The sequence below is a fragment of the Lycorma delicatula genome, chromosome 8 (assembly GCF_047948215.1).
Source record: "Lycorma delicatula isolate Av1 chromosome 8, ASM4794821v1, whole genome shotgun sequence".
In the NCBI taxonomy this organism is placed as follows: domain Eukaryota; kingdom Metazoa; phylum Arthropoda; class Insecta; order Hemiptera; family Fulgoridae; genus Lycorma; species Lycorma delicatula.
The window spans coordinates 112,132,964-112,147,538 of NC_134462.1; the positions used below are offsets into that span (position 1 = coordinate 112,132,964).

The 14,575-nt window shown below is 33.0% G+C and overlaps 1 protein-coding gene across 11 annotated transcripts in view; it reads left to right on the forward strand.

Annotated features, from left to right (window-relative positions):
- MED6 (mediator complex subunit 6) overlaps positions 1–14,575 on the forward strand; it is a 32,142-nt gene that overhangs the window by 179 nt on the left and 17,388 nt on the right. For 3 of the 11 annotated variants that reach the window (XM_075372448.1, XM_075372449.1, XM_075372451.1), the window contains exon 2: positions 3,306–3,470. In XM_075372448.1, the coding sequence (XP_075228563.1) occupies positions 3,440–3,470 (31 nt within the window). In that variant the 5' untranslated portion in view covers positions 3,306–3,439. Of the gene's footprint in view, positions 1–33; positions 181–275; positions 300–3,305; positions 3,471–8,488; positions 8,678–12,715; positions 12,830–13,197; positions 13,489–14,575 lie in introns of those variants that run through there. The other 8 variants (XM_075372456.1, XM_075372459.1, XM_075372458.1 and 5 more) reach the window with 8 other exon arrangements.

A 14,575-nucleotide genomic window follows, 5' to 3' on the forward strand; every position in this document is an offset into this window, starting at 1 on the left:
ATTGTTGTATTTAGTTATATGTAACTTAATGACGTAATTATCATACTATTTTCCTCATAGGAATTCTTTTCCTCATAGGAATTCTGTTTGTATTTTTGAAGACATCATTAAACTGCTACATATATTTTGTTAAGTTTTAGTACTACATCGTAAAACTGGTAACTGATAAGTTTGTCAAAAGTAACGGTTATGTAAAATTGAATTAAATTGGTTCATTTTCACTCTACTTAATTGTGTGTATGTGTGTGTTGAGGTTATGTTAAAAAAATTGCAAGACGAGTTCGTAGGCGGTATTTCGTGTATACTGAAAAAATATTATAATTTTCCATAATCCTACATTTACATAATTTTAACTAATACATTATCTAGTTTTAATTATTACATTATTTTACATTTCATTTATTCATTATCATGTGTTGAAGATAAAAGATATCTTCATTTGACTTGAAGTCAATGCACACATTATGCACATATTCCACTTAGGCAACAAAAAATCATTAATTAATTTTGTTTCAAAAGTAACTAATGCAACACTGCTTGTACCACTTATATTATGTGTAGTAACGTTTAAGTTAAATAACTGAAACAACTGTAAATATGTAGAATAATCCTTTAAAGGCTATCTGATGTGAATTTTATGAGTATTGAATTTTTGATGAAATTAATTTTGTAAAGATGACGAAAGATTAATTAATTGGGCCATGGTTTAGTGGGTGGTAAAATGGGCGTTATTGTCAACACTGGTCTGCAATAATTTGTAGTTACAGTGATAAATTAGATGTGTTTAATTTTTATTTTATAGTTCTGTGATCAAACGAAACATGATTTGTAACATTTTATTTGGTTACAAATCTCTTTTAATTAGATGGGGCAGTAAGTTATTCTCTGTAAATAGACAAGATCAAATAATTGTTTGCCCTAGTATCTTCACTCTTGATTTGTCAAATAACTGTACAAAATGGCTAATCACAGACTTAAGAACTGTTAGGCATGCGTTTTCTAAACAAAAATATAATTTTTTTATTTTTGTGTGGTTTTTCAGTTCATTATTCCTTATATGGTAATTCTGAACCAGTTACTTAATCAACTCAGGTTTTTTCATACTTTAATATACTGTAGTGTATATGTTTATGATCAGGAAAACAAGATCTAAATGTTAGGCAGCAGGTAACTCTTGCAAGATCAAAATCCATGCCGTGTTATCTGTACTCAGTCAGTTGGAAATCAATCAGAGTTATGGTGACTTGTTAAAATGCTAATCTGCTCTGTGGAGAAAGGTTCGGATTAAGGTTTAATTTAGAATTTTGTGGAGAGAGAAATAAACCATAAACTAACTTTAATAGTAGCCAGTCGAACTCATAGTCAGCCATTGAAGATGACTGCCTGCACTCTTGGTAAGGTGATTTCCCATTGTGCATGTGACTAACAGTACTACATATCATGTGGTGTGGTCTCTCTCTGTAGTGACTATATTTCTGTTTAACCTTAAGTTCAGCTAAGTATCCTTCCTACAAGATTGTGCTAAGTAATTTATTTTTTCTTTTTTTTTCTTTTAAACCACCGGGGACCATTGTTAGGTATTGCTTCAGAGGATGAGGTGAATGATTTAATGCCATGCTTGACCGGGATTCAAACGCCAGGACCTTTAAATTACAAAGTTATTACTTGATAATTTAAACTTCCTAACCTTTCTCTACAGAAGTCTAATCTTTAACTCCAACTCTAACCTTAATCCTTACCTCTCTCCATAGAATGAATTGGCATCTGAACAAGTCTTGATAACTCACAAAACTGATAGAGCTAATTGACTAGAGTATCAATAATGAGACAGTTGATCTTGCACGGATCACTTGCTGTTCAACGTTGCTTTGTGACATTTAGATCTTGTGTTTTCCAAATCCTTATCATATCTACTATGGTATATTGAAGTGTGCACAAAATTGATGTTGATCAAGTAATTGCTCAGTTTTACCTCTTTTATGATTTGTGGTAGGGATGTTTCCAGTTTGGGTTTTTGTCCCAAAAAATAAAATTCTGTTGTTATGCTATACTCTTATGTATTATAATAATAACAATAATAATATTTCTATTGAAAAAAATTTAATTAAACCAAATTAATGTTTAAAATAAGAGTAGGGCTTTGCCACTGTCTTTTCTGTTGTCATGTAACTTTGATTATTTTGATACTCTTCTGTGCTCCTTTCTCATTTTTTAAGTTAACATTTACCTTATTTTACATCTTCAGTTATTTGCTTTATATATCTAATGTGTTAACAATATTATAACTTTTATTAATAATTTAACAAAGATCCCCAAATATCCTTTGGTGAACTAGTTTGTGATGTGAAAATTTTCTGTTTACAAGGAGATTGTTTTTTAGAGGACATTTGGGAGTTAATTATATAGCTTATCCTATAGTAAATAGATTTACCAGTTGCACTATTGTAAATTTCTTTTGTCAGGAATAGATTAGAAAACTGCTTTAATATGTAATTTAATGAACTTTAATATGTATTGAAATGCCAAACACAATGTAAATAAAATATATTATTTGATTACATATTAAAGGGATTTCATAACCTTTTTAAAAACATTAATGACAGTGTCATCATAACTTCAAAAGAAGGAAATGTTTAATTTGATTCTAAAAGTTTTCTGAAATAGTGATTTCTACGTAGTTTTTGAAAGTGGTCATAAATAGCTTTTATTATTTTTTTACTAAAAAAAATATTTTTACTATTTACTATTTTTTTTTTTTAACCTTTATGTTGTTCATAGAGAATTTTCAGATACTGTCTCTTTTTCCTTGTTTCGTTTCATTGTTTAAACTTGGCTAATTTTCAAAGTTCTGTGATATATATATGTTCCAAAATCTTTTTTATTTTGTTCATGTATACTTTATCAATCAGAGTTTCTGCACTCTATGCAATAAGACTTCTAGATGCTTTTAAAAAGTTCTACGTATTTTCTAAATATATACATATTATATGAAGCAAATGTTTTTAAGTAGCTTGTTTTTTATTAACCTGATGCATTTTTTTTTTATCTCTTGTTTGTTAGATATATTTTTACTTCATATAATTAGAGAATTTTGACTTGTAGTATATTATGTTTTGTATTATAATTAAGTCATTGTGTATCCTGCATTTTTCTTTTACTTTTGTTTATGTTAAAACTTCTCTTAGCAATTAATAATCTATTACATTAATCATTTTTATGATTTACTTTTAGTTTTGGAGAAGTCAAAAACAATATACTCAATGAATCTTGCCATTCTTACATTAATTATTATTTGAATGTTTCAGGTGTTTTTTCGTGTTAAAAAGTTGTACATCCATTGCAGTTAAAAGATTTTCTTCATTAAGTATTTGGTAGACATAATTTAATTTATTCATAGCTGTCTTATTAGGTTTTTTACCCAAGAGTGAATAGATACAGTATGATGCCAGGCCGTTTACCTTGCATGCCAGGTACATGTAATAAATTTCATTATTGTAAATATATATTTTTATTTGTAAGAAATTTATTTATATTTTTTGTTTATGTTTACTATGTTCTGAATTTGCTAAAGTAAACACTTAAACTTAATTTCTACTAAAAATAAAATAAAATAATGTTATAATACAGTAAAAAATCAAAAGTATACTTACTATGGCAGATCCCTTGTAAGTATACTACCCAAGGGCAGGCTAGATAACAACAGAGCTTATTAATGCCCTTTATCAGGGTGGTAGGATGGGTGATCCTTATTTAAAATTAAATATGCTAGCTTCCAATCTGGCCCCACTTTGCAGTAAATTTTATTTAAAGATTTTTGAATGGTTCAGGTTGCTTATTATATATATAGTTGCATGTTCCGCAGCTCGATCCGGATATTGAGAGGTTGACAATTTAGAATGTTTATATAATTATCACTTACACACTTATAATTTTACTGTAACTCATCGATAGTATTTCTGGTTTACTGGAATTACTCGTAGTGTCATCTTACTTGTATCAAACTGGATTCAGAACTTTACTCTCTGAACTGACGCCTTGCATTCTCATCTTGCAGAATAACACCTGTGACTCTCCTCGTTGGACCATTGTTGTAATGTCGCTGGACTGGTTCGCAGAACTTGCCAAACCCACACAACTTGTAGCATCTTCTTGCTGAACTCCTCGCAAATCCTGACTGGTTCTAATAAAACCTTTTTAGCTGGTCTTCCAGAGCTATTTATACTTCTAGCTTCTTTGCCTGCTAGACTGGAACCAAGTTGAAGCATAAGAACAGTTGACTGAGGCTTTTGTTCCCATGAATTCCAAATCTGGTCTCTTCTAACCATACAACAGATGTTCATTTTGTGTTAGTGGGCAGTATAACAAAAGATGATTGTAAAACGGACCTATTCTTTATAAAAAGGGTTCTTCGTTTTGTTCCTTTCTGGATTTCTTCCATTATTATAATTTCTATTACTTTCATAATGATTGGTTAGAATCTGTTACTACACGTGTTACAATATATACATCTGAGCGGGAGCAGAGGCCGACTGGTGAACTTAAAGTTTTATAAACAAGATATCTCGAACTCGGAGTCCCGGGTTCGAATCCCGGTCAGGCATGATATTTTTCACACACGCTACAAATCATTAATCTCATCCTCTGTGAATTAATGCTTAACTGCGAACCCGGAGGTTAAACAGTAAAAAAAAAACAAAAAAAACAAGATAACTCAGGTTTGAGATTATATATTGGTTTTTTTTTAGCTTTTATATTTTTCTAACAAATACACTACTGCAAATGATTTATTATTATACGGTATTAATAACAATATTAATAATTATTAATAATAATATAATAATAAAATCAAGATTTTATTATTTATTAAAATGCATTTATGAGTTTCGTGTTTGTTTAATATTATTTTACTTGAATATAGTAATCATTTACCTAAAAATCTTTATGAACATGGTAAATGAAGGATTAACTAATATAGACAACGAACAAATTTTGTTTTATACAACTTGAAAAAATTAAAATAATTTTTTAAAAAATTTGATGATATTAATAAAAAAAAAAAATAAACAAAGTTTCAATATTTTTGGCTTGTAATAGGCAAGCTGAAAATTAAAATAAATGTATGTTTTTAAACTTTTCCAAGTTTTGTAAAGCAAAATATGTTTGGCGGTAGGTTAATAATTGTTGTATTCAAATAAAATAATACTGTTAAATTCATTTAGTTTTTTATAGATTCCTATAAATATTATTGTTATAAATACTGTGTAATTAAAAAATCATCTTTGTCTATTTGTAAAAAAAAATCAAAGTTAAAAACAAATGATAGAAACTCAAATTAAAAATTTCTTGATTGAGACTTTAATGCTCACTAGTTGCTTACTAAGCTGCTGCCATTACTGTCACTACAATATAAATAAGCTTCTAGAACCACTTAATCATCTTTAAAAGGAGTTTACTCACAAATGGGGCCAAGTTGGATGCTGCCATTTTGTTTTTACAGTAGGGACTGATCACTTTCTACCAGTTTGCAAAAGAGCATTATTAAACTATGTTTCAAGCTGACTGTCTGCCTTTTCTAATGACAGGAAAAACACAACATTTATATATATCAATCGACAGTCATGTACAAAATTGATACCATTTCTAGAAAAAAAGGTTACTGTGTTCCTTAAAAAAAACAGTCTGTATGACTTGCAAGTATGCAAGTCATACAGAAAGAAAAAAATCGCACACCGACAAACCAACAAATTAGGAATATAAAAATTAAATTGCAGTGATTATCAACGTTACATTAGAAAGATAGGATACATTCACCTACAAATACAAGGAAAACATTTACATGAGTTAGACCAACAGAATTAATTTTTACAAATATTCTCATAGAAAACAATACATACAAACATGTACATGTGAAACATTCATTAATCATTAAAAAATGTTAAATCTTACTCATATTACATATAAAACTTAAGCTTACAACACTTGACAACATGCTATTTTTTATACCTTCAATATCTGAAAAAAAAAAAAAACATGAACAAAATGCAGCCCCCCTATATATATTTTATTAGATCAACCAAAGTACAGAATAAATAAAGTAGGATGACTTACCTTATTCCACTATATTTGCAGAACTGCTTTCACGATTTACTCACATCATCAGCTGCATTACATATTTCACATACTCATTTCAAATTACTTTACAAACTTCATAAAATATAACTTATCATCCATTTATTTATTTTATTTAAAATTTAAAACTTTTAATCTTTTTATTTTAAGAATTTAAACTTTTATTCAGTTAAATTAAAAATTAAAACAAAATTAAAAAATAAATTTAAATTAAATTGTAAAAATTTTTACATTGTGCAAAAATGTAAGATCAAGGAATAAAATCAAATTAAAATTAAAAATTAAAATCCAGAATCCAAAATTCAAATAAGAATAATTTTAAGTAAAGCAATTATGCATGCTTTCCATCTAACTGAACCTACTTTACACTACTGATTGAAATATCAAAATAGATGGTGGTGCCATCTAATGCAGCTTTCAAAGTTGAAAGTTGCAGCAAAGTTAGTTCAGTTAAATGGATAAAATGCATAATTACTTTACTTAAAATTACTTTTTTTATTTTAATTTTAATTTTGGATTTTTGATTTTAAATTTAAATTTAAATTTGATTTTATGCCTTGACGTCATATTTTTACATATGTAAAAATTTCTACAATTTAATTTTTAATGTTAATTTTAATTAATTTTTTAATTTTGTTTTAATTTTTAATTTAACTGAATAAAAGTTTAAATGATTAAAATAAAACAATTAATGGTTTTAAATTTAAAATAAAATAAATAAATGGATGATAAGGAATTATATCTTAAGAAGTTTGTAATGTAATTTGAAATGAATATGTAATGGAGCTGATGATGTGAGTAAATTGTGAAAGCGCTCCTGTATATATAGAGGAATAAGAAGACATTCTACTTTATTTATTCTGTACTTTGGTTGATAAAATAAAATAAAACTAATATATTTATGTATAGTACAGAGGAGTATGATTCTTAAAAGAATTGATTTTAGAAAGACAATATATATATTTATAGACATACTATTCAGTTACTTCATTGAATTCGTAACCTTTTTAAAATTAGTACTGTTAAGATCAGGCAGTGTCAGGTAACTCCGACTAGCTCATTAGGCTGATCTTGTGGTCAATTCGTCATTGCAAATCAGCTGATTTTGAAGTCGAGTTCTAAGATTCAAATTTCAGTAAAGGCAGTTACTTTTATACGGATTTGAATACTAGATCATGGATACTGATGTTGGGTTTCATGTATGATTGGGTTTCAATTAACCACACATCTCAGGAATGGTCAACTTTATGGTGGTTCCAGAGGCAAAACGGAAAAAGAGAGAGGTGACTCAAACTGGGTTTCATGAGATGATCTGCTTGATGAGTTTTTTAGGGCTAACTAGGGGAAGTTAGCTCTGTTTCCCTGGTTAGATACTTTGAGGATCATTATGATCTTTATAGAGAATTCTCAAAGTGCTTTGGCTTTGGTTAGGAGTAGGATTATTCACAAGATAAAGGGATTTAAGGCAATGTTTTCTGCCTTGACTCTGGGTTTTGAGGCATCAGCTTCTAAGCCAATTGAAGTGAAGAAAGTGATTATGAAGGAAACAGTAACATTTCCTACTGTAGTTTGTAGGCCTGTGGAGTATTAGTAGAAGCGTTACATGGAGGTTTTGAAGGATAAGTGTGAGGCCAGCCTGTTGACAAAGCAGCTGGAGGTTGTCTTTCTGAATAAGCATGAGGGTTCAGCAAAAACGGTCAAGGAAATAAGAGACGATTTTCAGGCTGCTTTTCGTAAGAAGAGGTCCAGCCTAAAGAAAGAAATATGTAGGAAACCCAGAGGGGATTAGTTGTCGTCGCAGATAATAAAGAGGCTATGAGGGTTACCTCACAGTAAATGAGTCGTAAATGGCAATCAAGAGTTATTGTCTATGACACTGGATATGTTTCTCTGACAATGAGTTCATGACTGGTAAGGGAGCAAAATACTAATTTAGATGAGGCGACTTTTTGGGGTGAATGGCAGTTCCTGTTTAAGAGAGGTAAACTTGAAGCAGAGTGTTAGCATGCAGTGTTGGAGGTGGTTCCTGGCCTTCTACAGAAGCTTGTTTTTGAAGGCAGTTGTTTGTGGCTTGTAGGGTGAAGGAATATATAGATGTTCAGTGTTGTATTAAGTGTTGTCATTAAGAAGAATGGGGGATTGATTTGTGTCAATTGTAAGAGACTGTGCAAAGAGAATAAGTCCTGTGTGGACAATAAGGATTGTGAATCTTATTTGAAGTGCATCTGTTGAGATGCACTTCAATTTGTTGAATGGATAATTTCAGACAGATGAATGCTCAGGGTGCTTACATTGTGGAGATTGAATTAATCTCCACAAGATTGCAGATTGAAGTAATCTGGGTGTTGTTCTTTTGCAGTTTGTTGTGGCGGATGATGCCAGGTTTCAGTGGCTGGCAGAAGTTTCAATGTGGCCTGCTAGTATGTCTGCTATTCTGTGCAGGTGGATTGCGTCTTTTCAGCAGCTCTCTGATTTTCATTATATTGTTGTGTCGTTGGTAATCGAGGACTTGCAAGCTTTATTGTTGGTGTCTGCCCTTTTTTAATTGGTGTGTAGACGTTAATGCAAAGTCTTTATTTAGTATATCCCAACCCCATAAGGGGAAGACACCCACCTTGTGACATTACCGGTCGCCACACCACTCTTTCTGTTCCAAGCCCTGAGGGGCTTTACTGGAGGTTGTCTTTAGTTTAGACCCTCTTACTGATTACATCTCACAGTCATCAGCCAGGCCTCGGTCAGGATGCCACTGATGTAAATGCCTCGGCAGACATTTACATCAGTAAAATACATATCAAATTTCATCTTTACGTAGGCTTCAAACAGCCATGTTCACATCCAATCTAACATGATTCCCCCATACTAACTAACCAAAAACGCGGAACTCTGCACCTAGTCCAGATTTGACAGCACCGTTTGTGACTGTGAGTGCCTCAGAAAACGAGCAAGTTTAAAGTTAAATCAGTGCTACACTCATACCAATCAAAATTATGTCTTACGCAACATTGAAATTCAGACCTATACCCAAATAAGTCAACCAATTTAGGTCACCTAACAAGGGAAACAAAACCTCATTCCGGTCCGTGCAGGAGCCAGGGACAAACCCTGTACCTCCATCTGGTCCTATCATGGTGTCTCGCGTGGCATTATCAAGTTACGATCAGGACTGCCACCGGAGGGAAGCACCTCCCCCCAAGAGAAACTGTGTGATATACCAATTGGAGGAGACCCATCCAGTCGCACCTAAATCAGACACTATAGGGAATATACCATGCATGTAGCGATCTGTGGGGGGGATTTGTCCTACCTGACCTATCAAGACGCAAGACCCCAGTCTTTAAGCTCCTGCTTTCATTCTTACATCAATAGGTTATTTACCTTGGAAATGTAGTGTTCCATACGTTCATTAGCCAATATATCTATTGGTTTGATTCTGGCTGTAACACAGACTGCCTCCTGTGAGATTGTTCTATAACCACCTACAACAGCCAGCAAAATGTTTGCGCAATACCTAAAAGCCATATGGTGAGCCCAGGCAGGTGCAGCATACAGCATAATAGCTTTGCTGACACCTTTGCAAAGGATACGCATGGTACGGTAATTCAACCCCCAATCGGGAAGAATGACTACGGATTCCATAAAAAGCATCAGCGGCCTTTTTTGCTACGTACTGTAGATCCTCCTTGAACCAAAAATTCTCATCAAGGATAACATCCAGGTATTTTTGAGTCTTAAAGTACCGAATGGGGAGATCAGCCATCTGAACCTGGATTTGTTGGGAAGCAGCCAGTCGGCCCTTAAGCAATGGTTTATGGTTTATTATGGTTTTCTCCGGGCTGAAAATCATATTATGTTGGAAAGTCCAGAGTCAGAGTGTCTCACAAGTATGAGCAGCTTGGAACTCTACCTCGTTAAATGAATTCCCTTCAATCAGTAGCAGCGTGTCATCAGCATAAGCGACGACATGACAACCACATGGCAACCTTAAACGCAACATGGAATCGAATTCTATGATTCAAAGTAGGGGACTCAGAACACTGTCCTGATTGCATCCTTTAGTTAAGGTCTTAACAAACCTCCGAACCGCCATCACACATGGAAACGGTTCGATGGCTGAAATAACTTGAGAGCACTTCTATTCATTTCGTGTACATTTATGCTTCTGCATCTGAAACAGGGCAGAGCGCCACCGTAAGTTGTAAATGCCCCACATATGTCCAGAAAAATCCCTATTACATATTTACATGGACTAGAGGAAGCTATATCCATCACCTTTAGTAGGGCATCCTCAGTGCTCTTGCCTCGTCAGAAACCATACTGGTTGTTCATTAGCAAATGATCAGTGGCCAATCTAACATTGATACGCAAATATAGGACCTTCTCAAAAACCTTGCCAATCACAAGCAAGAGTGTTAGTGGATGGTAAGAACTAACAGTAGGATCTTTGTCGCTGTCATTGAACCACAACACCAAGTCTCCATGCTTCCAACATGCCAGAAAGTGGCCAGCAAAGAGCAACGTATTACATATTCTAGTTAGAGGACCAAGAACTACTGGAAGCACTTGGACGAGGAGCTCCATTGTGATACAATCATATCCAGGGGCCTTGTGCCATTCTATACTTCAGGTCAACTGGCACACCTATGCATCAGTTATCTCAGAAGATTGTAAGTCGGTCTTGAAAACCGCGACTTCCTGCCTGACACGTCGGTGGTATGAAACCTCTCACATCATAGTGACATCCGGGAGCAAATCATTCAGCAAAATATTAAGGACATGGTTCTTATCAATTACCACACCCTTGCGGGTTGATAAAGCTGACAAGAGGACATCTTTCTTGCGCTTATGTCCAAGGGCTCTATTCACAATGCTCCAAGGGTCTCTATTCCCTTGCTCCTGAATGATGGTGCGCCAGGAATGCTTGGAGGAACTATTGCTATGAAAGTACGTAGTTGTTCTGCGGTAATCTGCAGTTAGGTTCACATGGCGAACGGGATCACCCTCTCGTTACGCAGCCCTTCTGAGTTGATTCACAGACTGCTTCATTGCTGTCAGATTTCGAGACCACCTACTAGTTACATGTTCCCAGCCAGTGCCTCTAGGAATTGGCGGCTTGGCGACTTCAGCTGCCGTCACCACCGCAGAAGTGAAATTTTCTGCCAGGACATCTAATGGCAGGCCGTCATGGTCTCAAGAAAAAATCTCCAGTCTGGACTCCAACAAAGAGGAGAATTTTGGCCAATCTGCTTTCCTATGCTGGAATCACCCCCAGTAAACAGGAAAGTGTCCCTCATGGTGGCACAGTACTTTGATGGATGAGAAAGGGGAATTGGCGGAGAGTTACATTGTACAACACAATCTTGAGGTTTATAATCTTTTGGGCGAGTTCTCAACTTTCGCAGGAATGGTGGATGGTAGAAGATTGATTGGTCGCACAAATATATATGTGACGGTTGGAAGGCATATTCCTGGGGCTGTCTGTTGATGGACATGTTGATGACCGACCGTTCCAGTGATTACTGTCTGATTTTGTTTGGAAAGTCCTCGATGAGGTACTGGTGTAATGTGCCCATTCAGCAGGGATGTTTCCTGCACAGGAGGGCAGACTGGGAAAAATTTGTTGATGTATTATTGGCCAGACTTCGTGTCTTGAGCCAGAGTTTGAAAGTTATGGATTTGGAGGAGTTTGCAGAGAGGCTTTCTGTTGCTTATGTGGATGCTGCAGAACACTATCCCACATAGTTCTAGTTGGGAGAGAATTGTTCCATGGTAGACAAGAGAGTTTTCTGATCTGAAGCAGTATGTGAGTCATCTTAGGCAAGCTTCTCAATGTGAAGGTGATCCTGAGCGACTAACAAAACTTGCTTCCCGGTTGGGATTTGAGGACCTGGTTGGTATTTTTATATGATTTGAACAAAAAAATGGGTTCTTGACATTTTTTGTGCAGGATCAAGGTAATAAGGATCCCCGTGTGTTATTTATAGGATTTTGGGACATAAATGGAAGAAAGATGTTCTTCTGTCTGCTCTCTTGACTTGGCAAGGTGTACTGACTGACAAGATGGAAATATTGCACACTGTTGAATGATTTACTGCCAGATGATGATTTTTTGTTAAATAAGGTGAGTGTCAGTATCATCTGTATGTTAGTTGTGAGGTTATTTCTTTTCGTTCGGGTATGGCATCTTTGGAGATTACTGAGGCTGAGCTGCAGCAGATTGTTTGCAGTTTTGGAAGGCATAAGGCTCCTTGGTCTGACAGAGTCACTGTGGAACTCCTTGTTTGCTCGTTGGGCATAAGTGCAATAAAGAAGGTTCATTCAGAACCTTCGTTAAAAAAATTTGTTAAAAAGAATGCTTTTTACTGGCTATTTTCCATTTTGTTGGAAAAAAGGTGTGGTTAAGCTTCTTTTGAAAGCTTGATAAAGTTAATTTTGACTGATTAAGTTATTTGACTGATGATTTCCCTTCAACATCTTCATCAAGTATATGTTTTCTGTGTGAAAGGTTAGTTTTTTACATTTACATTGACACAATTGTAAATTTTATCAGTTTACTAACCATATATTTATTTCTGTATTTATGCAGATGTACAAAAGCAATGAAAATATTTTTAAAATGATTGGTTTAATGATCAAATTTGTAGAAGTATTTGTAAAACATGACATATTTTCTTTAATAAGGTAGTTTTACATTTCTAAGGTAAGAAAATGAATGTAAAAAATAAAAGTAATTTTAGTTATATGAAAAATGTTGTTTCTTACTTTGTGAAATTATTCATGCTATACTAATTAAACAGATATGTTTGCTAGCATGATTTTAGAATTTTACAGTGAGCTTGAATTTTCTTTCCTAGGTTTCATTTACTAAAACCTTGTGCTTTTACCTTATGTGTAAAAATAATATTCTTAGGCTTATTTAAAATAAATGTAATTTTGTTGGACTGTACTAATTTAAAAAAATATAATATAATAATATTTATTCTTCCAATTTATTCATTAATTATTACTACATTATTATTATTATTATTTTATGAATGTTAAAGACATACAATTGAGATTTTGTTTCAGTCATTTTCTGGATAACTGATTCTGTTGATACTTCCTGCTTAAAATACTGATTTTTTTTAAACAGTTTTATTTTGAGAAATTACATACTGGCTGTGTAATTTTTAATCAGAAATTTATTTTATGATAAAACAAATTGGACTGATAATAAAATTGAATTAAAGGAAGTGACCAAAAATTATAACTATGAAAGTATTCTACTGTTTCTGAGAAAAGTGATAAGTGCTGTATTATTGGTGATTATAAAAGTGTTTTAATAAAATCATTGCATTCCGTAACCAAAATTCATTATGGGTAATTGTGTTTTTTTTTTAATTTTCTTCATTAAAAGATGTAGCTATTGTTTACTTTAATGAGAAAAATAGTATTGAGAATTAGTATGTTAATTTAAATTTTTTAATTGTTACATGTTAATATATTAAATTTTATTATAAATAAATGAAATTTTTTTAAATATTGGTAATTGAATTTGAATGAACATAAAAATGACCATAAGTTTTTACTTTCCCGGTTGTTATGGTATGTAACAGAGGTTAGTATCATGGAAAAAAAATTTTTTTGGTGTCGGCTAAAAAAATCACCATCCTACATTCTTGTGTTCCTTAGTGTTCTTTGGTCCACTGCCCCAAAATACAAAAACCATACTCTCAGAAAGAATTGTGTATGTGTGCATATGTTGGTGTATATTTTTCTTATATCTTAATAATGGATTAACCTACTTTCATAAAATTTAGATGGGTAACTTTTGTATATAAGAAAGATTGATTCCACTAATAGAGATAAAACGAGAGAGAGAGAGAGATTGAGAAAGAGAATGCTGTATTTAAGTAATAGCTGCATTTCTTGTTTAAGAAAATGTAGACATCAAACAAAAAATATTTACTTTTTTTGGTACTGCACTATCAATAAAATTAGTCATAAAAACATTTTGGCATTCAGATTAATACTGAGTAAATAAATAATGTTTCTTAATAATTATAAGCTGGGATTGTGAAAACATTGTGCTTGTTCTATTACTGTGAAACTTCTGACTGCCAGAGGGATGAGGAATCAATTGACCTATGTACTTTGATCTTGTCTGGTATAGTCTCAGTACTGTCTCATTTATTCATTTCTACATGATTTGGCCTTGTAGAAAATTTGGCATGTGTGGGTATTTTAGTAAATAATGTCAGAAATACCATTAAAAAGTACCCACACTACTAAAAACGCTAATTTTTGTTATTTCAGTTTGTTAACTGCCAAAACTGTAGTGGTTATAGGCACCTACACAAGGCAAGACTAAAAAAAAAAAAAAAAAAAATATGGCCTATCATTCTCAAGACTAACATGTTATACTTACTAACGAGAGTAAGGAATAATATGGTTTCCTGTTGCCTTG